Source organism: Culex quinquefasciatus, chromosome 2 (assembly GCF_015732765.1).
Source record: "Culex quinquefasciatus strain JHB chromosome 2, VPISU_Cqui_1.0_pri_paternal, whole genome shotgun sequence".
NCBI lineage: Eukaryota > Metazoa > Arthropoda > Insecta > Diptera > Culicidae > Culex > Culex quinquefasciatus.
Genome location: NC_051862.1, coordinates 63,730,674 through 63,756,558, shown reverse-complemented (window position 1 = coordinate 63,756,558; position 25,885 = coordinate 63,730,674). Strand labels below are relative to the sequence as shown.

At 44.2% G+C, this 25,885-nt stretch overlaps 2 protein-coding genes across 2 annotated transcripts in view; one reads left to right on the top strand and one right to left on the bottom strand.

The window, feature by feature from the left end:
- The first annotated feature begins 718 nt into the window (after positions 1-718).
- On the top strand, positions 719-13,402 carry LOC6052485 (tRNA pseudouridine(38/39) synthase). Its single transcript, XM_038250135.1, has 6 exons — positions 719-845; positions 905-1,038; positions 1,180-1,271; positions 6,668-7,529; positions 12,875-13,026; positions 13,129-13,402. Exons 1-6 carry the CDS (start codon positions 771-773, stop codon positions 13,203-13,205), a joined length of 1,392 nt encoding a protein of 463 aa, XP_038106063.1. The 5' UTR covers positions 719-770; the 3' UTR covers positions 13,206-13,402.
- The window catches only part of LOC6052487, a 170,880-nt gene continuing 158,329 nt past the window's right edge, over positions 13,335-25,885 (bottom strand). The window contains exons 7-8 of the mRNA XM_038250136.1: positions 13,997-14,114; positions 13,335-13,927 (exon numbers count right to left, since the gene is read on the bottom strand). Coding sequence (XP_038106064.1) covers positions 13,888-13,927; positions 13,997-14,114 — 158 coding nt within the window. The 3' untranslated portion in view covers positions 13,335-13,887. The remainder of the gene's footprint in view (positions 13,928-13,996; positions 14,115-25,885) is intronic.

Below are 25,885 nucleotides of genomic sequence, written 5' to 3'. Positions count from 1 at the left end.
TGTTGAATGGTACACTGCCAGCCATTCAGAGTAACGCTGGCCCGTTGTATAATAAAAATCAAACGTTCTCTTTTCTGACTGAAACATCATCAGGAGAAGATTTGATTTCCGTAGTAACAGTTCAATAGGGCGAATCTGCGATTGTAAACAAGCAAGCTATCCCCCTCTTACTTGACGTGAACTTTCACTTGAGCAAAAGGGATAGACTGCTTGTTTACAATCGCAGATTCGCCCTATTGAACTGTTACTACGGATTTGGCTGATGATATCATCACTATGAAACAACTAATTTTTGTTATCTTTTTGGCTCATGTGGCGGTTTTGAACATTGATAATTGAAGTCCGTTATAGAAGTGTATTCGCTTTTTAAATTAGTCCTTCGATCAACAAACAATATGTTAGTCTATGTCTTAATACATGATGTTGGACATATAATTGAAAAAAAAAATCAATAAATAGTAAATTGTTTGCATAAACAAATAGTGCCTTTACAAAATATCAACTGACTTTTCAAATCCTTCAGTACGCCTTAATTTATGCTATATCGCTGTTATCACCTTGCATGCAATATTGCTTACGGTTTCTTTAATACAAGTTTCTTTCCCCTCTTTCCGAACGCAGCCATTTTTGTTTGATATGCATGCACACGTGCGTCGAGAAATGCCATACCGGCGGGCAGTGTTTGTTTACATTTTTGCGATTCGTAGTTGAGATTTGATTGATGATCTGATCAGTTTATTTTTCGTTGGTTAACGGATTCAAAATTCACGATGGACATTTCGGTTGAGGTGGTGAAGAAAACCAAGCGACACACTCGCGAGGAGCTCGAAGAGCTTTCTAAAGAGGTATTTGCGATGGTTTGTGATATTTAGAAAACGTTTTATTGACTTATTTTCTATTTTAGCAACTTATGGACAGAATAATTCAGCTTGAATCCCAGAATTTTCAACTGAAAAACATCATCCAGAAAGCCACCGGAACAAAAACTGAACAAACAAGACACAGTAACAAGAATCAACGAAAGTTTGATTTTTCCAAGTGGGTTGAGTTAAAGATTTTTATAAGTTCAATGATAACAATCAAATCTCGACTTTTTTTTGATTAGGTCCTATAAACATATGAAAGACAATAGTTTATTGGTCCTTTTCAAAAAAAAACTCTGGAAATATCCTATTTCAGATGTCATAAACGGCACATTTTGCTACGGTTCTTCTATTTGGGATGGGATTTCCAAGGGTACGCAACTCAGGAGGATTCAGCCAACACAATTGGTAAGAAAACATGATAACTTTCTCAAATTTTGTTCAATCTTTAAAACAATTTTCGTTTGATATATTTTCAACTTATTTGTTGCATCTCATAACTTGTGATAATTCTAGATTACTTTTTCAAAACAACCAATGCGCCATGGGTTTTCTATGTACATAGGTTCTTTTGAAAAAGCGAGAATTGTTCGTCAACCTGTAATGATAAGTTGTTTTCAAAAAGGACTAAGACATAAACCTATCTGAGATATATTTTCTCATATTTATCTTTAAAAACGTCTTAAGATTGAATTGTACTTCAAATGCACTGCCATTCTACGCATAATTGTCCCATGTCATTTTTTGTCGATTTTGACTTTTTAACATTTTTATGTTTAGTTTTGTAAAAGGTGGAGCGGCAGTAGAAATAAAACCGCGTGTACGTTTGTCAAAGTTATATTCGAGAGTGGTAACAGCAGAGTGAAAATATCTGACAGGAGTTGAGCTACACGCTAAAGGGCGTTTACTCATTTCTTCTTGTTTACTAATCTACCACAGACAAGTGGACAGCTTAAATCTCCAACACACCTCCTTAAGCTGATCCGCTGATCCCCATCGCTGATCGGTTGCGCTCCAGCTTGATCCGTTCCAGAGACTTTGTCAGGCCGTCCGCCGTCTGCTCGTCCGTGCTGACGTAGGTCAGCTGCACGATCTTCTTGTCGAGGGCGTCACGGATATAATGGTGACGAATGTCGATATGCTTGGTACGCGGCGTGTAACCTCCATTCTTGGCGATGCAGATGGCGCTCTGGTTATCGCAGCGTAGCTCGATCGGTTGCTTTCGTCCCAGTTGAGCCAACAATCCGTGCCACCACGAAGCTTCCTGAACAGTTGCAGCCAGAGCCATATACTCGGCTTCACAGGTTGACAGCGCGACAGTCGGCTGTCGTTTGCAGCTCCAAGCAACTGCACCTCCTTGCAGCATGAAGATGTAGCCACTTGTTGACTTCCGGTCGTCCAAATCCGATGCCCAGCTTGCGTCGGCGTACCCGACTAGCTCTGTGTTGCCGTGCTTCCTGTAACGCAGCTTAAACCCGCACGTGCCTCGTAGGTACCGGAACAGGTGTTTGACTGCTTCCCAGTGCTTCGGCCCAGGATTTGCGTTGAAACGACTCAGTTGGTTCACTGCGTGCATGATGTCCGGCCGGGTACAGGTGGCCAGGTACATCAGACTTCCTACGGCTTCGGGGTAGGGAACTCGTTTCATCTTCTCCGCCTCGTCCGCCGTTTTCGGCGCCATCTCCTTGATCAGCTTCACGCACGGGTTCGATGGTGTCGACACGGGCTTGGCGTTCTGCATGTTGAACCGGGTGAGCATCGATTCAATGTATGCTTGCTGGTCTAGCGCGACACAGCCTTGTCCGCGGGTGACGCGGATGCCCAGGCAGCTGCTGACAGGTCCCAAGTCCTTCATCCGGAATGTGCTGCTCAGCTTGGCCTTGATCTCGTTCTTCACCCCTTCGTCATTGGAAACGATCACGACGTCGTCGACGTAGATTGCGACGAACAGTATCTTTCCGTCGGCGATCCGGTTGTACAGGCACGGGTCGTACTTCGAGGAATGCAGACCAAAACGTTTCAGTGCGGCGTCCAACTTTCCGTTCCACACTCGACTTGACTACTTCAATCCGTAGAGCGCTTTGTTCAAGCGGCAGACCAGGTTGCGTCTGGTCGGGTCCTCGAAACAGGGTGGCTGCTCCATGAAAATTTCCTCTTCCAACTCGCTCTGCAGGAAGGCGGTTGTGGCGTCCATCTGGTCCATCGACAAGTCATATCTGGCGGAGAGCGCGAACAGATATCGCAGGAACTGTGACGTACGACTGGCGAGTAGGTTTCGTCATAGTCTTCCCCCTTTCGCTGCGAAAATCCTTTCACAACCAACCGCGCCTTGTGCCGATCTACATTGCCACTCGCGTCGTGCTTGGTCTTGAAGACCCACCGACACTTGATGGCCTTTCTGCCCTTCGGTAGTTCCGTCAGCGCCCAGGTGTCGTTCGCCATCAGCGCCTCGTACTCGTCGAACATGGCCTTTTCCAGCTTGCAGAGTCCTCTCGAGACAGCGCATCCTTGTGGGACAAGGGATCGCCGTCGACTGCCAGACTCCTGGCTGTGGCCACCACGCAGCTCGTGTCGCGACTCGGCGGGACCGGGTCATCGGATTCCTCCGACGAGTTGTCCTCGCTGGCGTCGTCGTCGCTGGTATCGGTTGGTTCGACCTCCTGTAAGGGATTGGGACGCGGCAAACCTCTGAGCGAAACATGGAAATCATCGTACTTGCCTGGAAGTTTGTGCTCCCGACCGCTGCGCCTCAACTCCGGTGACAACGGAGGATTTGAAGATGATTGCGGTGGGAGCACGGAGGTCACGTCGGTCACTGAGCCAGCTGTTTCCTCGAACCCGAGAAACTCGTCCTCGCTGTTGTCGACATCCGGGACACGGTCCGTGTCGGGATTCTCCAGCTCGTTCTCGGCGGCGTCGTCGATTTCCACAAAGCGATTCGGCGAACCACTTGCTGTCGGCGGCACGTACGGTTCGATGTCCAGCCGCACCACTTGCTCTTGACGTCGATCCTCCAGCTTCTCCAGTACGCCTTCGTTGATGAAGCGGACCTCGCGGCTGCTGAAGACTTTCCGTGACTGCGGGTCGTAGAACCGATACCCTTTAACGTGTTCGTCGTAGCCGACAAAAATGCACTCGTGCGACTTCGGGTCCAGCTTCCGTCGTTTCTGTTTGGGGATTTGGACCATCGCTTTGGTGCCGAAGATTCTCAGGTGCGACAAATCCGGCTTCTTGCTTGTCCAAACCTCTTCCGGCGTCGATTCGTGACCTTGCGTGGGAGACCGGTTGAGAAGGTAAACAGCTGTGCCCACGGCTTCCGCCCAGAACTTCTTCTCCAGTCCAGCTCCGAACAGTAGACATCGAGCGCGCTCAACGATTGAGCGGTTTCCGCGCTCGGACATGCCGTTTTGTTCTGGGGTGTAGGGGTTCGTCGTCTGGTGCACGATGCCGTGCTGTTTCAGGTAGCTTCTCATACCGTTGTTCACGTACTCCTTCCCGTTGTCACTTCGCAGCACCTTCAGCTTGCGCTCGGACTGGCGTTCGACCATCAGGTGGAACTCCTTGAAGGTTCTCAAGACTTCCTCCTCCGACTTCGTCTTCAGGAAGAACACCCACATCTTCCGGGAACGGTCGTCCACGAACAGGATGTAGTATCTGCTTCCAGCCATAGATGGTACTTCGAACGGTCCGCAGATGTCGGTGTGAACCACATCGAGCATCCCGGTAGCGCGCGAACCCTTCTTGTTGAACGGCTGTCGTGTGCTTCCCCATCGGGCACACCTTGCAGTCCTCCTTGTCGGCTCCGACGATCTTGATCCCGTTGGCGAGTCCACTGGCTAGCTTTCGAACGCTCGGCAAATTCAGGTGTCCCAGGCGCTGGTGCCAGACCTCGAGACCAACCGCAGACGAGCAAGCGAGTGCGCTCTTCGTATCCTGCGATCGCAGATCGAGCTTGAACAGTTCCCGGTAACGAGTTCCAGTTGCCATGACGTCACCGTCCGAGTTCAGCACCTTCACTCCAGCGGAGTTGAAGATTACCGAGCAGCCTCGCTTCACGATCTGGTTGACTGACAGCAGGTTCGATGACAGCTCCGGGATGACTTGCACGTCATTCACGACGATCGGGGAATTCGGGCAACTTTTCGGGGTGAGCTGCATCCGCCCCTTCGCCACGACCTTCATCGCCCCTCTGTTGGCTGCAACCACGGTGCCTCCACACTGCTGAAGATCCTCCAGCATCGCGTCCGACTTCGAAAAATGGTTCGATGCGCCGGAGTCAAAGTACCAGTTGTCATCCTCCTCGTTGAGTGCCGACAACACGGTGCACCTAGCACTTCCGTCCTTCTTCGGCTCCTTCATCTTGCAATCACGAGCGATGTGACCGTAGTTGTGGCAGCGCCGACATTTCGGTCCTTTGGATGTGCTCGGGTGACTGCTGGGTGGATTGCTCTGGTGGCTTTTCGTCGACTTCTTGTGCTGCTTGTTGCTTGCGAACGCGGCTCCCTCCGACGGAACAGACACCTCCTGCAGCAGCTTCGTCTTGATTAGATCCCTGTGATTGCTTGGCCGCAATTTTCCAAGGCCATAATCATTGGACGATACGATGCTGGCAATCCGTTGAGCAGGAACGATCCGACCCACTCGTCCGTCACGTCAAAGCCGATTCCGCGCAACTGGTGTGCGGCCTCCAGGATGTCGGACACAAACGCTTGCATCGACTCGCTGTTGTCCAGCCTTGTCGACGTCAATTTGTTGATTAGCGCCATCCGTCGAGTCAATCCGGAATCCTCGAAGACATTTTCGAGCTTCGTCCAAGCTTCCTTCGCCGTTTGCACCCCCCTGAGGTGGTGGAAGTTCGATTTGTGGACCATGAGGATGATCCGCCCCTTGGCCAACTTGTCCATCACCGGGTCGACCACGGCGCCTGCTGCCGGTTCAACTGCGTCCCAAAGGCCTTCAACCTCCAACATCGTCTGCACAGCGAACTTCCAGTCCGGCCAGTTTTCACGGCCCATCAGGAGCTCCATCGGCGGCAGATTCGACAGGGTTTGCTTTGTGGCAGCGCGCCCGGGAGCATCAGCTCCGTCCCCGCCCGTGGACATTTCGATCGCGAAGCTTCCGAAAAACTCGCGGCGAAAACTTTTTAACTCGAACAAACGCGTTCGAACAGGCCCATAACCTGTAAAAGGTGGAGCGGCAGTAGAAATAAAACCGCGTGTACGTTTGTCAAAGTTATATTCGAGAGTGGTAACAGCAGAGTGAAAATATCTGACAGGAGTTGAGCTACACGCTAAAGGGCGTTTAATCATTTCTTCTTGTTTACTAATCTACCACAGACAAGTGGACAGCTTAAATCTCCAACAAGTTTGTCGTATACTTTCAGAAAAACACATAAAATCTGGTACTTTGTTTGGAAACTTACTGAAAACAACATCAAGTTTGTTTGTCCCATCGTTGTACTTCTACGCATAATTGTCCCACCGAGTATTTTCTCATACGGAATCAATTGTTTTATGAAGCATTACGTCGTGTTTACCTGTTGTTTAGCAAGAGGATCACAAAAAAGAGTGATACACTGCTAACTGGGGCGATTAGGGACACATAGGGCGAATAGGAACCCACGGGACAATTATGCGTAGAAACACAGAAATCGATCGAAAAATTTCAATCGCGTTTTTCTCAGTTGCACTTTTTCGAACATGGGACAATTATGCGTAGAACGGCAGTGCATTCCATGTAAAATAAAATAAATATTAACAGCGACAGTCAAATGGGATCTTAAATCTAGACTGCTTTCCTTCCAGAACACCACCTCTTCAACGCCCTCACCCGGGTCTGCCTCACCGAGAGCCGCGAGTCTTCCAACTATCACCGCTGCGGTCGCACCGATAAGGGTGTCAGTGCATTCCACCAGGTCGTCAGCCTGGACGTTCGCTCAAAGTTCCCTCCGGAAAGCCAACTCTCGCCGGAATCCCTTCAAAACGAGCTCAACTACTGCCAGCTGCTGAATCGTGTTCTTCCGGCGGAAATCCGCTGCGTGGCCTGGATGCCAACGGCGAATCCAAACTACAGCGCCCGTTTCGACTGCCGTTCCAGGACGTACCGGTACTTTTTCCCGCGGGGAAGCCTCGACGTGGACGCAATGCGGAAGGGGTGTGAGTTTCTGGTGGGCTCGCACGATTTCCGTAATTTATGCAAAATGGACGTTGGGAACGGGGTGGTGACGTTTCAAAGGAACGTTCATTACGCGGTCATTCGGGATTCTCTGAAGGACGGTGGCGAATCTTCGTACGACATGCTGTACTTTGAGCTGCGAGGGAAGGCATTTCTGTGGCATCAGGTGCGCTGCATAATGGCGATTCTGATTTTGGTTGGGCAAGGTCGGGAGGATCCTACGGTGATACGGGAGCTGCTGGATGTGGAGAAGAACCCTCGAAAGCCGCAGTACAGTTTGGCGAACGATGTGCCGTTGAATTTGTATGAGTGTTTTTACAAGAACAAGGGGTCGTTTGATCCGAAGGTGTTTGATAAGAATGGACCGGTTCCGGAGGAGGATCAGGACGAGGACGAGGGTGAATCGGATCTGCGAGATTGGGTGTATGAGGAGGAGAGTCTGACGAGGACAATCGAGGAGCTGCAGGCGTTGTGGGCTTCCAATAGCATAAGGTGAGTTGAATATATGTATACTTCTGTTATTCTTGAAACATTTAATTATTTCTTACAAATTTGAACTCTTCCGAATGTTATAACTTTAAATTTGGAATTTCAAACATACATTTCTAATATTTAACACAAATTAAATAAACATGTTTTTTTAACGACAACAGCAATCTAGCTACCGTATGATTTCAACAATAGCAATTACCTTAAAAAAATAAATAATAAAAGTGTATTGCTGATCAACAAAATTAAACATAAAAAATGATATCTCAGAACATTTAAAATGCGATTTGGTTTGATTGAAAATGAGAAAAATAACATCAGATTTAAACCTAACTTATCTAACTTAAATGATTGAAACCTAATCCTGTTTAACTTAAAAAAAAAACATTTAACCGAATTTTGGGAAAATACTAAAAAAATATAATCTGCAATATGAGTATTAAACGATGAGAAGTTTTGATTGTACTTTATTAGAGTTTTTTTGCAAAAGACTTATATTTTCACAAAAAAAAAGTATTTTCTTTTAAAAACTAACTTTTTAATATGGAAATTAAACGATATGAAGTTTTGCAGTTTTACTATTTTAGGGTCTTATTTTTTGAATAAAATACTCAAATTTTAACAAATCAAAATCACGAAAACACAAAAAAAATCATAAATTGCAATATGGATACTAGGGTGGTCCAAATCCGGACTTTTTTGGGGCTACCCCCTGAAATCAAAGATTGACCCATCACTAGGCTAAATTCCAAATTTGAGCTCATTCTGACCACGGGAACCCCTCCCTCCAATCGCTTAAAGTTTGTATGGGAAAAATCGTCAAAATGTATGGAGAAAAGCAACTGTTTTACTTTTTTACCTGTGGAAGGCGCCATAATTATCCGATTCTTACCATTTCTCATATGTAGAACCTTCATTAAATTTAGAACAACTTTTCCGAAGACACCATATTTTTAGGATTTTTTCCCGCGAAGTTATTAGCCCCCAAAACTGACCCTTTTTGCGCGGCCAGCTGTAAGGGGCTACCTAACAACGATGTTTATTTCCAATTCGTACACGCACGTGCTCTCTCTCAAGTTCAAACTCTCTCACGAGCTTGCTTGCCTGCCTGCCTGCCTGCCTGTTTGCTTACAAGCGCGCGCTGTTTCTCTGCTTGGACTTTTGTCGTCGTCGTCGTTTTCGTTTGCTATCCGCTGCGCTGCGTTCTTGACATGTTTATTATAATTTTCAACTAAAATAGCAGGATTCTTTTGAGATATATTTAGCATATAAATTCTTAAATTATGACAAAAAAACTGCGCTAAAAAAATAGTTTAAAGAAAAGACAGCTTAGGCTCGATTAAAAAAATACAGCAAATGTCATGAGAACAGGGTTTGTTTGTTTTTCCAAGCATTACACGCAGTTTTTCGTATATGCAAAAGAAACATGATAATGATTCAATTATTAAAAAAAACTCTTCAGGTAATATAAATGTTGTTCCTTTAGGTAGTTTGCTTTAACAAAAATATACTTAGTACAAATCAAGGCAATTTTACAATTATTGCTGCAAATTTTCATTCATACTCTCTAAAATTATTTTTTTATTCTTTCTGGAAATTTCTGTGTTCCTAGACCACCTGCAACAAATATTGCAACTGTTTATCATTTTTTGTCAGTTTACCTGTAATTTTTTCGATTCAGGAAACATCTCTTTCAGCACAATCGTTAACTACCTTCAGATCTTGCAGTTGCGGCCTTCCTTTAAGATACTCATTTGGATTCAGCTTAAAAAAAATCTAAAGAAAATTCCTTCCTTTTTTATCTAAAAAAAACTGCATGGTATTTCTTGTAACAAAAGCAGATAAATTAAAATCCAAAACGTTTGCAATTAGGTATTCATGGATGAACTAATTCATCAAATTTGTACTCTCTCTCAAGCTCTTATGATATGATATCTTTTGTTGATCACATATTACATTAAATTTTATACCTCAAAATCAAACCTGGTATTGTAGTTCAACATTATAATTAGGCTTAGTGATTTTTCACGCTCGAAAATGGCAAATTTCACGGGGACCTCAATTTCAAAACACCAAATTTCACGCAAATTTCACGGAACTTGAAAGATGTTAAAATAACTCTGAAAATCCTATTTTTAAATCACAGAAACTATTTTTTATGCTTCATTATATATTATTCTTCAATAAACCAAAAAAATCTTCACTAAATTTGAGTGCAACACAAAAAAAAAATTCTCCCAATTTTCAAAAAAATAATCCTCTTGGTTTATGGATGGGCTCTATATATATTTTGAAACAAAATGTAGGGCACGCGTATTCTCATTTACTGAACTTCTTTAAATATTCGACTAAAAAAGCAAAAATGTTTTGGCTAATATGCTTCTGTTATATCATTTTGCATTTTATTGAATTTCATATCAAAACAATAAATTTGATTTTCTGCGATATTGAGCCCATTAAACATATTTTTTAAGGGTTTTAACTCACTTTTCAAAAACTAAATTAAAAATCAAATAGCAAAATTAATATAATTTTTAACAAAATTGAAAATATTATTCTAAATGAGAAAGAAAACAAAAAAGTAGTATTTTTTAACTATCATTGGAATCATCCATCCAAATAAACAAATATCGTTAAAATTACACAAGCCCAAAAAAAAATTACCTGTTTTTAAAATGTGATTCCAAAGATAAAAAATACTCTTCATTTTATTTTGAATAAAACAAAGCTTGATTCTTTTCATTTCGTTCAAAACTATACCTTTCAAATAAAATAGCAGTAAAATTTTAAATACAGCGAATGAAAATATTACTCAATTTAGTAAACAAATCTAAAATCTTTACATATCTTCAAATGGTTTATATCAACTTGACATAAATATATATATTCAAGCTTTTTAATTGAAAACTAATAAAATTTAATTGAAAAGTATTTTTGGATGAAATATTTATTAAAGTTGTTATTTAAAAAATGATTTGAGTAAATTGATAAATTTCACGCCGTCCACGAAATCGTCAAAAATAACTAACCGTATATTAGTAATTAAACCAGGGTATACACTCGCTCAATTCTACAGTAATTCATAAAATTGTTTTTATTCCCTTTTGAGTTTCATAAATTATTTTGAGAAAAATCGTTTCATTTTCACACAAACATAAAATTTCACGGGATTTCGCGGAAAAAGCCAAATTTCGCGGATTTCACGCTGTCCGCGAAATCGTGAAATTTCACTAACCCTAATTATAATAAACATGTCAAGAACGCAGCGCAGCGGATAGCAAACGAAAACGACGACGACGACAAAAGTCCAAGCAGAGAAACAGCGCGCGCTTGTACACCCAAAATTCAGAGTCGAGATAATCGTTCTCTCAAAATTTATTGAGGGCTCAGTGCCAAAATCGATAGAATAATGGTACCAACTCACACCATCATAACAAATGAGTTCATTCGTTAGTTGAATCAATAAATCTCCAACAAGTGTCATACATCGACTTCTGACTTCTCCTTGGTCACCAAGCTGTGGTGGCCGAGGCAGCTAAGTCATTGGATTGGTTTGTCAAAGGTCTCTGGTTCGATTCCCGTTGTCGACACTTTTGGTTTTTTGTTTGACGGATGAACTTTTTTTGCAAATGAACCTCGAGAGAATAGTTCTATCGCCCATCTCGAGCTGTGTTCTCTGCGTCCGTGAATGGTACCACTATTCTCTCGACTCGGAACAATCATTCTCTCGGACTAGCGCTGCCAGTTTTGGGTGTAAGCAAACAGGCAGGCAGGCAGGCAGGCAAGCAAGCTCGTGAGAGAGTTTGAACTTGAGAGAGAGCACGTGCGTGTACGAATTGGAAATAAACATCGTTGTTAGGTAGCCCCTTACAGCTGGCCGCGCAAAAAGGGTCAGTTTTGGGGGCTAATAACTTCGCGGGAAAAAATCCTAAAAATATGGTGTCTTCGGAAAAGTTGTTCTAAATTTAATGAAGGTTCTACATATGAGAAATGGTAAGAATCGGATAATTATGGCGCCTTCCACAGGTAAAAAAGTAAAACAGTTGCTTTTCTCCATACATTTTGACGATTTTTCCCATACAAACTTTAAGCGATTGGAGGGAGGGGTTCCCGTGGTCAGAATGAGCTCAAATTTGGAATTTAGCCTGGTGATGGGTCAATCTTTGATTTCAGGGGGTAGCCCCAAAAAAGTCCGGATTTGGACCACCCTAATGGATACCAAACTTTGCCAAATAATGTATGTATTTTTATTTAAATTGTGTATTTTTTTTTGTTTAATGCTCAAATTTTCACAAAATAGCGTGTTTTAAGAAAATACTCAAGATGCGAATTTTAAATGCATTCTTACTGTTTTACAGTTTTTGGAATAAAATCGTAAATTTTTCGCAAAAATCTTAATTCATAAAAATACTCAAATTATGATTATTTTCATAAAAAATAGATTTTATTAAATACGGTATTTTTTAAAACAAAATTAACAGCAAATAACACTAATGGAGTGAAGATTCATAGCAAATTTCGCTCAATTACCAATATTGAAAATTGTGAAAATTTGGGTATTTTCATGAAACACGGTATTTTATGAAAATTTTAGTGTTTTACTGAAAAAAACTCTTATTAATATTTTAAATGATTATCGTCCAAAACGTTATTGCCGATTGAATAATCGTATTTCGTATTTTTTTTCTAACAGTGTAACTTTCTTAATAATTTTATCGTGAACAACCTTGACTTTTACTTAACAATATTATAATGTATCTAAATTCATGAAATGTTTTTGTTTGCTATTTGTAATTCTAAATTTCAAAATTTCAAAAGTCAAAAATTATATCCAAAACGAAAAAAATAACTGTAAAAAACGAACTCATTAGACTACAACAAAAAAAAATGATTAAATCCTGTTTTTTGAAGATTTAAACTTCTGGAAGGTTGGATACCATGAAAATGGGAAAAAATATGTTTACCATTAAGTAATTAAGTAAAAATTGTAATAAAAATGCGGGTTCTTGATTGTTGTTTAAAAATTGTCTGTTTGCTTAAAAAAAAATTAAGGTTATATAAATAAGTTTGCGCAAGAATAAAATTCTGGCCCAAAATGAACTTTTGTTAAAATCAATAAAAGTCGAACTTTTTTTTATAAAGTCTGATTTGATCAAAAACTTTACAGCTATTCGAAAATTGAAATATAATTTTTGTAAACTGTCCAATTTGTTTGGAGACATTTTTGGGCGAACAAGTTGTGCAAAATGGTTTGGTCATAGGAAAGGCTCTCAAAATGTTTTAAGCTTAATTCTAAAACTACAGAAGAATATTCAATTGACAATTACCTATCTTCCTAATATTCACAGATCCACAATGTGCCGCGAAATGCTCAAATCCCTGCAAGACATCTACGCCGAACAGTTTCCCACCCATCCGAAGCCGAACGCCCAAGCTTCCATCCTTCTGCAGGGCGTCCAATCGCGCGAGTATCAACCGTTGATGAGCCGTAAAATGTGTGGTAAGTCTGCAAAGTGCTCCAAATTTCACAGCCATTTGTATGCAACTAATCGATCGCGCGCGAGAGAGTTAATGGCCGATTTACGTTTCATTTTCCTTCCAGAAACCCTTGAGAACCGAATCGAGCATTACGCCAAGAAGCGACGCATCCAGGTTAGCGTCAAGGAGGTGGGCGAGTAAGGTGGCAACGAGGCGGATTGATCTATTTATTTTGTTCGGTTTCGTACTGAATACACAAGTGGTCGCTTAAGGCAAGGGTAATTAATATTCTTAGCACAGGGACTTGGAACTGAAAGAAAAACATCAACCTGAAGTGAAATCTTTTTCTCTGTTTATTGCAACGTTAAATTACCTTAATAAAGTTTGTACAAACTTGCGAAAATAATCTTTGATTTTGTCGTGAACGTGTGTGTGTGGGGGTGTGTGTGCCTTAACCTAAACTGCTTTATTCCCTAAAGTAAACGAGAAGAAATTAGCTGCTAATCTACACCTCTTAATCAAGCTTTCACGAAATCAATTTATCTAACATGTTAAGAAAATCAATGTTTTACATTTTTTTTTGTTCAGTACAAGAAAGTGACTAGAATAGGATGCGTGTGTGCCACGGGTGTGTGTGTGTGTGTATCTGTGTGGGGGAGGCTTGCGCCACCATCTGGAAATAGCACATCCGAAAACGATAAACGAGACAGAAAAATTAAATATAATCATTTTTGTGGTGTGTCTTGGGCGTGTGGGAGGGGGGGTCAACAAATCAAAACAGACACCCGGCGCAGAATCTCCATTTTTGGCACGGCGGCGGCGGCGGCAGACAGATTTAGCCGAAAGTGCTGGACGGTGTCAGGGTTGAAAGACACTTGAAATCTCAGTTGGGCAAGTTGTCCACGGATTTGGCGCGTTGATATCTGAAAATGGGGGAGAGAAGGAGACAGTTTAAACTAATTACCAAAGCAAGAGCGGCTGACTCAACTTACTTTCGCCTTGTTAGCTTAAGCACCACCGGACCCTCCTTGATGTTCTTGAACAGGCCAATCGTTTCGGCGTGGCTCATCCCGTGCACGGCGACGTCGTTGATCGAGATGATCTCGTCACCTGGTAAGTTAGGTAATTTGAAAACAAAATATATTAATTCAAAATAATAATCTGCAATTGTTTCGGAAAGCCTGAATATTTTTGCGCGACTGTTACGTAAACCAGCTAGTAGAATGGCTAAAACACCAAATTTTATCAAAATTAAAAGCAAATATGCAGCATAATAAGCAAATGGCGTTCCTAACTCAAATTGGCCCAAAATGCACGTGCGACAAGTTAGCATGACAGCGACGACAGAGGGTTTCCAGCTACAAAAGAATTATAAACTTGTTTAAGAAATTGAAAGTTTCAACTTGAAACCCAATCAATTAAACGATTTTTGTAAAAAAATATAATATCAAAAGGATTAGTTTAAATGAATCATAGATTTAACTTTGTTTCGGTGATTTCTTGTCCTTGAAAATTTTCATTTAACCCTCTAGAACCCAACCCAACTTTTTGTAATTATGATGTTTTTATATTTTTGTTTACCTTTAATTTTAATCTTTTTTTTTAATTCGGCGAAACGTACCAGATCCGTTTATTTCAGAGTATAAAATATACAAGCTGTATACTGCCGTTCTACGCATAATTGTCCCATGTTCGAAAAAGTGCAACTGAGAAAAACGCGATTGAATTTTTTCGACCGATTTCTGTGTTTAACGTGTGTGTACGTGCAAGTGCGGTGTTTACCTTCCGACCAGCGCGCCGAATAATATCGCGAAAAACCGTGGTTCCCCGGTGTACTGCGGCCTGAAGTTTTGCGGATCTATCCCGGAACCTGTCGTGAACCGGTTGCCAACGGAGTACGCGCGCGAAGACTGCGGAATCGGCTAATTTTTATTAATTTTGTTCGATCACGCGGTCTGGATCGGGCCAAACAAAAGAGTAAAAAAAGTGCTCCTCGCGTGGCCAGTGCGAGTTCATCGTCGTCGTCGTCGTTCTTTGTGTACAATGCACGTCGGCCCGTCTCGTCGGTGATCTGTGTGGTGTGCTACCTAAAAGGAAGTGTGGAAGATTTTTCGAAGAGTGCACAGTGGGTCGGATTGGCACTAAGGTTGGAAAAAAAAGTCGGCGAAAAGTTTTTGAAAATTTTCAAAGTGAAAAATAATTTGAAAAGTGAAGTGCAATTAATCAACCGCGAAGCACTACCCCCGCCCCCCGCCCCTCCAACAACGTTTTGGGCGTCTGTACTCCAGGTCAGGAGCGGCCTATAACACCAGGGGTTTCGATCCCTTCCAACTGCGAGCGGCTGTTCCCCACGTTAGGGGCGGCTCCAAAGAAGTGGTCGACCCCCCCCCCCACCTTCTTTGAGCGTCTGTTCCCCAGGTTAGGGGCGGCTCAAAGAAACCGGTGTCCTGCTCCATCGTCGAGGTAAGCGTCTGTTCTCCAGGTTAGGGGCGGCTTACAGCAGATAGAGTTAGGACCCCCCTCGAGCGTCTGTTCCCCAGGTTAGGGGCGGCTCGGAACAGCGTCTGTTCCCCAGGTTAGGGGCGGCTGATTAAAAGTCCCAGTGCCAGGGTGGGACTCTAAACAGTCCTGGTACGACGGTCCTCCGGCGAGACAGGGGTTGGTGATGGCTACACGCACCCGCCGTAAAACCAAGTGCAGAGAGCTCCAGATGCGAGCCGATCCAATCGCCGACCCGATTTTCGGGGATCCAGGGATTGGAAACTCGGGACGTGGAACTGCAGGTCTCTCAACTTCGATGGGAGCGACCGCATTCTTCACAACGAATTGCGGGTCCGCGGTCTCGAAGTCGTGGCGCTGCAGGAGGTGTGCTGGACGGGAAGGACCACCGAGAATTCGGTGGGTATACTATGTATTGGAGCGGCGGCGATACACACGAGCTGGGGACAGCTTTTATCGTGCTGGGCGAAATGGCGAAGCGCGTGATTGGTTGGTGGCCAGTCAATGACAGAATGTGCCGGTTGAGAATCAAGGGCCGATTCTTCAACCTGAGCATCATCAACGTGCACAGCCCGCACATGGGAAGTGACGCCGATGACAAGGACGCTTTCTACGAGCTTCTTGACCGCGAGTACAGGAAGTGTCCAAAACACGACGTCAAGATTGTCATCGGCGACTTAAACGCTCAAGTCGGCCAGGAGGAGGAGTTTAGACCGGTTATTGGGAGGTTCAGCGCTCACCAGCAGACGAACGAGAACGGCCTACGACTCATCGATTTCGCTACCTCCCGAAACATGGCCATACGTAGTACCTTCTTCCAGCACACCTCCTATACAAGTACACCTGGAGATCACCAAACGACACGGAGACGCAAATCGACCATGTTCTCATCGATGGTCGGCACTTCTCGGACATAATCGACGTCAGAACCTACCGTGGCGCGGACATCGACTCGGACCACTACCTGGTGGTGGCAAAGCTGCGCCAACGCCTGTCCGAGGTCAACAAGATCCGGTACCGACGCCCGCAGCGGTATAACCTGGAGCGACTCAAGGACCATGAGGTCGCTACCCAGTACGCGCGGGAACTCGAAGCTGCGTTGCCTGACGAGGGTGAGCTCGCTGAAGCCCCTCTGGAGGCCTGCTGGAGCCATATGGAAGCAGCCATCAACGCAGCGGCATCGAGCGCCATCGGGTACGTGGACCGAGTTCGACGGAACGGCTGGTTCGACGAGGAATGTCAGGCGATTTGGGACGAGAAGAAAGCAGCGCGGGACAAGTGGCTGCTGCACAACACCCGTGGGAACAAGGAGTCGTACAAACAGTTGCGAAGACAGCAAACCCATCTCTTTCGGGACAAGAAGCGCCGCCTGGAAGAGTTGGAGTGCCAGGACATGGAACAGCTGAATCGCTCTAACGAAACGCGTAAATTCTACAAGAAACTCAGTCAATCCCGGACTGGCTTCATGCCGCGAGCCGAAATGTGCCGGGACAAGGACGGAGGCATCTTGACGGACGAGCGTGAGGTGATCGAAAGGTGGAAGCAGCACTTCGACGAGCACCTGAACGGCCCAGAGGCGGAGTACCAGGGCGACGGGGGAAACGACGTCAGCGGTATGGTGGACGGCGAGGACGAGCCAGCACCCACGATGAGGGAGGTTAAGGATGCCATCAAGAAGCTGAAGAACAACAAAGCAGCGGGTAAGGATGGTATCGGTGCTGAACTCATCAAGATGGGCCCGGACAAGCTGGCGGCCTGTCTACACCGGCTGATAGTCAAGGTCTGGGACACAGAACAGCTACCGGAGGAGTGGAAGGAGGGAGTAATATGCCCGATCTACAAGAAGGGGGACAAGTTGGAATGTGAGAACTATCGAGCCATCACTATTCTCAACGCGGCCTACAAAGTGCTGTCTCAGATCATCTTCTGTCGTCTGTCGGAGCGAGCAAAGGATTTCGTTGGGACGTACCAAGCCGGTTTCGTGGAGGGGAAATCGACGACGGACCAAATCTTTTTGTTGCGCCAAATCCTCCAAAAATGTCGCGAGTACCAGATCCCGACGCACCACCTGTTCATCGATTTCAAAGCCGCGTACGACTCGGTCGATCGCGAAGAGCTATGGAAGATCATGTACGAGAACGGCTTTCCCGGGAAGCTGATCAGACTGGTGAAATCAACGATGGACGGGGCACGGTGCAGCGTGAAGATTTCGGGAGCGATGTCCGACCCGATCGAATCGCGCAAGGGACTGCGACAAGGCGACGGTATCTCCGGCCTCTGTTTCAACATTGGGCTTGAAGGTGTTATGAGGCGGGCGGGCTTCAACATGCGGGGCACGATCATCAACCGGTCCAACCAGTTCATCTGCTATGCCGACGACATGGACATTGTCGGCAGAACGTTCGAGGATGTGGCCAGGAGGTACACCGAATTGAAGCGGGAAGCGGATAAGGTTGGACTGAAGGTGAATGTTGCGAAGACGAAGTATCTGCTGGCAGGAGGAACCGAGTCCCTTAGGGCTCGCATTGGACCGAGCGTAACGATCGACGGGGACGAGTTCGAGGTCGTGGAGGAGTTTGTGTACCTCGGGTCGTTGGTTACGTCGGACAACAACTGCAGTAGAGAAATTCGAAGGCGCATCATCACCGGTAGTCGTGCCTACTATGGACTCCACAAGACCCTACGGTCTGGTCATCTTTCCCGGCGTACAAAGTGTACCATGTACGAAACGCTGATAAGACCGGTCGTTCTCTACGGGCACGAAACGTGGACGATGCTCGAGGAGGACCTACAAGCGCTTGAAGTTTTCGAACGGCGAGTGCTTAGGACGATCTTCGGCGGCGTGCGTGAGAACACTGTATGGAGGAGAAGGATGAACCACGAGCTGGCGCAACTCTACGGCAAGCCAAGTATTCGGAAGGTCGCCAAGGCTGGCCGGATCAGGTGGGCCGGACACGTCGCGAGAATGCCGGACGCGCTGGATGCGCGCCAACCGAACCAGACTATCAATCCGGTGAAGTTGGTGTTCAATTCGGAGCCGGTTGGAACGCGGCGGAGGGGGGCGCAACGTGCAAGGTGGTTAGACCAAGTGGAGGAAGATCTGAGAAGTGTGGGAGTTCCGAGTCGGAATTGGAGAGTAGCAGCCCAAGACCGAGTTCAGTGGCAGCGCTTCTGGAGACAGCTCATGACCCGGAGGTTGTACGAGCAGTAAAAGTAAAAAGTAAAGTAAGTTCTGTGTTTCTACGCATAATTGTCCCGTGGGTTCCTATTAGCCCTATGTGTCCCTGATTCTCTTACTATACAACAGCAAAACAAGACATAATGCTTAGTAAAACTAATGATTCCGTGTAACAAAATACTTGGTGGGACAATTATGCGTAGAAGTTTAACGAAGGGACAAACAGACTTGGTGTTGTTTTTAATGAGTTTCCGAACAAAGTACAAGATTTTATGTGTTTTTCTTAAAGTACACATCAGACTAAACTTAAAAATGTCATAATGTCAAAATCGTCCAAAACTGACATGGGACAATTATGCGTAGAACGGCAGTATATTAAATTAAAGAAAACTAAAAAATACTTTATTAAACAAGATTGTCGCTTTCGTCACAGCAGAATAATACAAGAAATGCGCACTTTGTGCAATTTCTTATTTTGTTTTCTTTTTCTATCGGAAGTCATTAGAAAATACTTCTTTATGAGAAACTGAGCATGGTCGAAGTAGCTGTTAATAACAAAAATGAGTTGAATATCAAAGAATTTTGAAAATTGGCAACATTTTACCACTACAACATAACTTCACTAAAAATGGATCAAAAATCATACTTTTTTCTGCAAATTTTTTCTTCATATTGTTTGCAATAATGCCACAAAATTAGTTTTTTGAATTCAGAAATTACAGTTTATTTACCAGAGAAAATTAAAAAAAAAATGAAGATATAACACTATTTTACACCTCCTGATGACTTTGGTTAGCGAACGACTGGACATGGCGTACCATAGGTACTTCGAGTACCGCAGGAATAAAAAAGACCCACCAAGCGATCCTTTAGCCTCTTGTCCAGTAACTCCGATACCTTGGCCTCCCCGCGGCGCTAGCCGGGATACTAGTAACCATTGGAGAGATCGGGTAACCAACCCCGGTGGGAACTATGGTAGTATGCCTCTTCGGAGGGTGTAGCTATGCCGTTAGGCCTCGTGAGAAAGGCCCCCGTTACGGTGTTGAGAGAAAACCGGAGCTGGGTCTCGGTAGCTTCAAGGTGGCAGCCCCACCCCGAGACTAGGTATCGCAGCCCCAATCCGGCTACATACCGAAAATTCAAGTATTACGAACAATCAAGAAGGAATAAGGATCCGGAACAAACGGCATAGACCTAGGCACGAAAAGGACATCGATTGGAAACTCGGAACATGGAACTGCAGATCGCTACGTTTCGATGGGTATGAGTACGCTCTGTTGAACGAGCTCAAACCCCGCAACTTCGATGTTGTAGCACTGCAGGAGATGTGCTGGAAGGGAGCGAAGATGTGGGAGGATGATGCTTTGGAGCTCACCATGTACCAGAGTGGCGGAGCCGAAAACAAGCTGGGAACCGGTTTCGTAGTGTTGGGCACGATGCGGAGTCGTGTGATAGATTGGGAGCCGATCGACGACAGGATGTGTAGGTTGAGGATTAAAGGCCGTTTCTTCAACTATCACATCTTCAACGTACATTGCCCACACGAGGAATCATCCGATGCCGAGAAGGAAGCGTTCTACGCGAAGCTGGAGCAGAAGTTCGACAGCTGCCCGCAGAGGGACGTCAAGATCGTCATCGGAGATATGAACGCCCGCATAGGAAGGGAGGAGATGTACAAGCCGGTGATCGGGCCGAATAGCCTGCACACCGTCACCAACGACAACGGCCAGCGGTGCATCAACTTCGCAGCCTCCCGCGGTATGGTGGTACGGAGCACATTCTTCCCCCGGAAAGACATCCACAAAGTCACCTGGACATCGCCTAACCAACGAACAAAAACACAAATCGACCACGTCCTCATCGACGGCCGATTCTTCTCAGACATACGGAACATCCGCACGTACCGCGGTGCGGACATCCACTCGGACCACTACCTGGTGGGTGCGACGACGTACCAACGACGACGGAGCCGGTTCCCACCGCCGTTCAACACCGAGCGGCTGCAGGACACGGCTGCGGCTCAGCACTACGTGCAGCAGCTGGAAGCGAGCCTGCCAACGGAGGAGGAACTCGGCGCTGCCTCGCTCAACGATGGATGGAGCAGAATATGCTCGGCCATCGGCAGTGCCGCTGAAGCCGCGCTAGGTAGTACGGTTCGAGTCGGAAAGCAGCGCTGGTTCGACGAGGAGTGCCAGCGGCTACTTGACGAGAAGAAAGCAGCTTATGCGGTGAAGCTGAGAGCTGCAACTGATGAGAACGTGGCCAGATACAAACAAGCGCTGAAACAGCAGAGAACGGTCTTCAAGCTCAAGAAGCGCCAGCTGGAAGATCGCGATCGCGCCGAAATGGAGCAGCTGTTCCGGCAGAACGAGACGCGAAAGTTCTACGAGAAGGTTAACCGGTCCCGCAAAGGCTATGCGCCGCAAGCCAACACTTGTCGGGACGCCGAGGGAAACCTTCTTATGGACAAAGGCGAGGTGTTGAACAGGTGGCAGCAGTTCTTCAACGAGCACCTCAACGGCGATGTAGCGCATGGAGACGGCTTTGAAACCCAACTTGGACCGCCCGCTGCTGACCAACAGTTCCCGGCACCTGATTTGGAGACGGTGAAGAAGGAGATCAGGCAGCTGAAGAACAACAGGGCCGCCGGTAAAGATCGGTTACCCGGTGAGCTCTTCAAATATGGAGGAGAGCAGTTGGCGAGGGCGATCCACTTGGTGATTTCTAAGATCTGGAGGGAGGAGAAACTACCAGAAGAATGGATGGATGGTGTCGTGTGTCCCATCTACAAAAAGGGCGATAAGCTGGACTGCGGCAATTACCGCGGCATCACGCTTATCAACGCGGCCTATAAAATCCTCTCCCAGATCCTCTGCCGTCTGCTGACACCGTACGCACGGAGGTTCGTGGGCCCCTATCAAGCGGGGTTTACTGGCGCTCGGGCCACCACGGACCAAATTTTCTCGCTCCGGCAGATCCTCGAGAAATGTCGTGAGTACAACGTGCCCACACATCACATCTTCATCGATTTCAAGGCAGCGTACGATACAGTCGACCGCGAACAGCTATGGCAGATCATGCACGAGAACGGATTTCCGGACAAACTGACTCGGCTGATCAAGGCTACCTTGGATCGTGTGATGTGTCACGTGCGAGTGGCAGGGGAGCTAGCGGACCCCTTCCAATCGCACCAAGGGTTACGACAAGGTGACGGCTTATCCAATGCGCTGTTTAACATCGGACTTGAGGGAGTTGTGCGAAGAGCGGGTATAGACACGAGAGGCACGATTTGCAACAGGACAGTCCAACTTCTTGCTTATGCGGATGATATTGACATAATAGCGAGAGACCTAGAGACGGTGAAAAGGGTTTACACCGCCTTAAAGACGCAAGCAAGACGAATTGGATTGGCCATGAATACGACGAAAACAAAGTACATGAAAGGGAGGGCACAGAGTAATCCAAAGGGAGCACTGGCATTTAATTTATAGTTGCGTTACGCGGTACATCGTGGTACATCCCCCCTTCAGCAAAATATTCGATTGTCGTAGGCCTCTGAGCGTTACTTTTTTTTCGCAGCAACCCGACGTTGTCTTTGAGTTGTCAAAAATTTTCACAAACTCAAAACAACAAAGTCTAATGACTCTGAAGAAATTAATTAAGTATTCTTGCGAAAATTGCAGATAATTGGGCTTATTTTAAGTTAAAAGTGTGCGAATTTGGAGCAGAAGGTTTTTATGTTTTGTTGTGATTTCATGTGACTTATGGCCAGAACAATTTCCCTGGCCAGTTTGTGAGAAATGACGGAACAGATCACCAAGAATTATGTTTATCAGAAGGAATGTTCGAACCTATCCCGTTAATTTTTGTCTATAGTCATAATCCCGGTCTGACAAAATGTCCTGACTCTCACTTTCAGGACAAGAATCTTGTTTAATAATTTCCTGGAATGACGACTATCCTCGACTAAGAAATTATTTCATAAAGAACAAAATGTTGTTGCCTGTACATTTATTTGCATTCGTTTGAATTGAAATATGTAAAGCATACAATGCATGGCATGTGTTCGGGAGTGAGAAATCCCTGAAATAAATCCATTAAAGGTTCTTTTGGCATTTCATTAATTTGTTGTAGACATACCACCGTACCACTGAACTAATTCCGGAACAGCTACTCTTAAAACCTCAGGTTAAACATAACTTTGTCTGGTAGTGCTCATGGATCTGGAGCTGGAAAAAGATCTTGGCAATGATGATACGGAGGCGAATTCTTTTTCCACTTGGAATATCTAACAAACAACCCGGATGAGAGGAATTTCTAAGCGATGCTCTTTCCCAAAAGCTAAATCAAAATATTTGAATGTATTGAAGGGACACTGTACTCAATGACTAAAATTTAACTGCTCCACAAGCTCTTTGAAATTTAAGCAATCCATATAACTTGAACAGCAAACATTTAAAAAAAATCTATGCTTGGTGGCCCACCACATGTCAAAACAAACAAACAAATCCAGTGATTACTATGATGATTTTTTTTCTTCATCAAACCCGTAACGCTAAAAACATAACGCCTGATGCTACTGCAATTCCAAAGGGTAATCTAGTAACGGAGCCATAGAATTTGATTACTTTTGTTCGGACTGTTCTCTCTGGGTTACTCTGTGGGGAGGGGCTCGAAGGACGTTGACCCCCCAAGACTCACCCCTTTAGCTGTGGATGGCGATGTGCTGGAGGAGGTGAGCGAATTCGTGTACTTGGGATCGCTGGTAACGGCCGACAACGACACCAGCTTAGAGATCCGGACTCGTATCCACTCCGCGAATCGCGCCTACTTTGGATTACGGAAAACCTTGACATCTGATCGAGTGCAACGCGCCACGAAGCTGACCCTGTACAAGACACTGATTAGACCGGTTGCCCTCTATGGCCATGAGACTTGGACGCTGCGGCAAGAGGACGAACGAGCCCTTGGAGTTTTCGAACGGAAGGTGCTGCGAACGATCTACGGTGGAGTACGTACAGCTCAGAACGAGTGGCGAAGGCGCATGAACCACGAACTGCACGCGCTGCTGGGAGAACCGACAATCGTCACCCTGGCGAGAATCGGGAGGCTCAGGTGGGCCGGCCATGTCGCGAGGATGGACGAAGACCATCCTGTCAGGATGCTCTTTGACCGCGCGCGACCGGATGGCGGCACAGGCCGACGAGCAGGAGCACAGCGTGCACGATGGGGAAATCAGATCGAGGCGGACCTAAGAAAGATCTGCAACCTAGGAGACTGGCGAGCTGCAGCCCAGAACCGAGCAACATGGAACAACCTTCTTGATACAGCACGGGCACCGCGTATGGTGTTCTAAGCTGATTGGTATGGTATGGTATGTATGATGACTCTGGGACTCAAGTTATAGATCGATTTAAGGGGTGCTGTGTCAGGATATATTTTGGGAACTAAAAATTGATATCTTGATGAAAATTAACATTTTTGTCCAGAGTTAGGCAGAGATTTATGACGTATTTTGGAGGATTTAGGTGATATATTAAGTTTTTTTTAACTTCGAATCGAGATAAAATCAGTTTTCACTGACAGAATATTTTGGGAATCGTTTTTTTCTGACTCAGAATAGTCCCCCCGACAACCTCCAGGCGGAATTTCCGAGGTGCATACAAGTCGCATAATAATCCTCTCTTTACCCACCGTGCAATATAAATGCAAATTGAAATACTTAAAAGGAAACAAGAAAAACATTAAACATAAGAAGTAATGTTTTTCGTAGAAAAAAAAATGTTCAAAAGGACCTCCTAAACAAGGGCAAAATACAAATTTTCTGAAAATAAATTTGGGCAGTAGAGGATTTATTTTAATGAATTTAAACCAAGCATTTAACAAATTCTCGATACATTTATTACATTTTCCTTTTTTCTTACAAATTTTGACTAAAAAACAGTGAAATTAAAAAAAGATTAAGCAATTATTTGCAAAATTTAAGTTTAAATTAGAAAATTTAAATAAATTAAAATTGCAGCTTATTAAAACAGTTTCAAGAGAATGTTACTTGATCTTTTTGTTAATGAGCAATTCGCTACAAAATAACCCTTTTAATCAAATAATAATTATGTTGTTTTTTTTTTTTCAAATTTGGCATGAGAAAATTAACAAATATGTATCTTTTGAAGACATTTTTGACCGATCTTTGACAAAGTTGGAGGCATGGGTGAAGACAAAAAAATAATACACATGTTTTTTTGAAGATTTAATCACATTTTGTCTTTTAAATTTATTTCCAAAATACATCTAATTTATATTCTTTATGTTTTAAGGGGCATAACATGGATTTTTTTTAAAGAAAATTCCAGAAAGGGCGATGTTTTAATTTTTTAAATAGTGCCCATGTTTCCACATTTTTGATAAAAATATTTCGAAAAGCTTAAAAAAAAATTGGTGAGGACTTTTCGGAAAAAACAAGTACACGAAAAAAATCCGTTATTTTAATTTGAATTTTTATTACTGAAAGTTAAATTCTTAAATTCGTATTTTTTACCATTCGATTTTTTAAATATGTTTCAAGGGACTAAAAGACATCTCCTGAGCAATAGTTGGCAGTACAGGGTTAACTACCCGGTGATTTCACCTAACGATAAATGGAAACTATTGATCCGATATTCAATGTCAAAAAATAAACTTCTGTGAAATTTTCTGATTTGATGTGAAATCAAGCATTGCTTTTGAAAAGGTCAAAACATAGATTGTTTTTCCAATTCCATAGTTCAGATGAAATAAAAAAAAAAACTCAATTCAGAAAATTTCGCATAAGTATCATTTTTTAACATTGAAAATCGAACCAACAGTTTCCGAGATATTTGTTGAGATTTCAAGGAAAAAGGGTCCACGTGGTTTATGGATGATCCCTAACATTGTTTGACAATAATTGAATGTGAAACAATAATGTAATGAATATAATTTTTTTTCTGCCTTGCAATTGCAGTGTCAAAAATAGAACAATGTTCACTGAAATATAAAAAAAAAATACCAAATACCTAAATTCTAGGAATTTTGCCTCTTTTTCTTATTTAGTTATCCAACAAACCCTATTATTAAATAATGAAAGGAGCCAAAATTCCTAGGATTTAGGAATTTAGTACTTTTTTTATTTCAGTGTTCGAAAATAAGATTTTAAAAGTACAACAGCAAATAACACAAAAATCCC

What these genes read in the sequence shown, in the direction of transcription:
- LOC6052485 (XM_038250135.1), top strand. Translation starts at nt 771, where the DNA reads ATGGACATTTCGGTTGAGGTGGTGAAGAAAACCAAGCGACACACTCGC. An exon ending in CGAAAGTTTGATTTTTCCAA is followed by an intron (nt 1,039 to 1,179) that starts GTGGGTTGAGTT and finishes ATCCTATTTCAG; the next exon opens with ATGTCATAAACGGCACATTT. An exon ending in TGGGCTTCCAATAGCATAAG is followed by an intron (nt 7,530 to 12,874) that starts GTGAGTTGAATA and finishes TAATATTCACAG; the next exon opens with ATCCACAATGTGCCGCGAAA.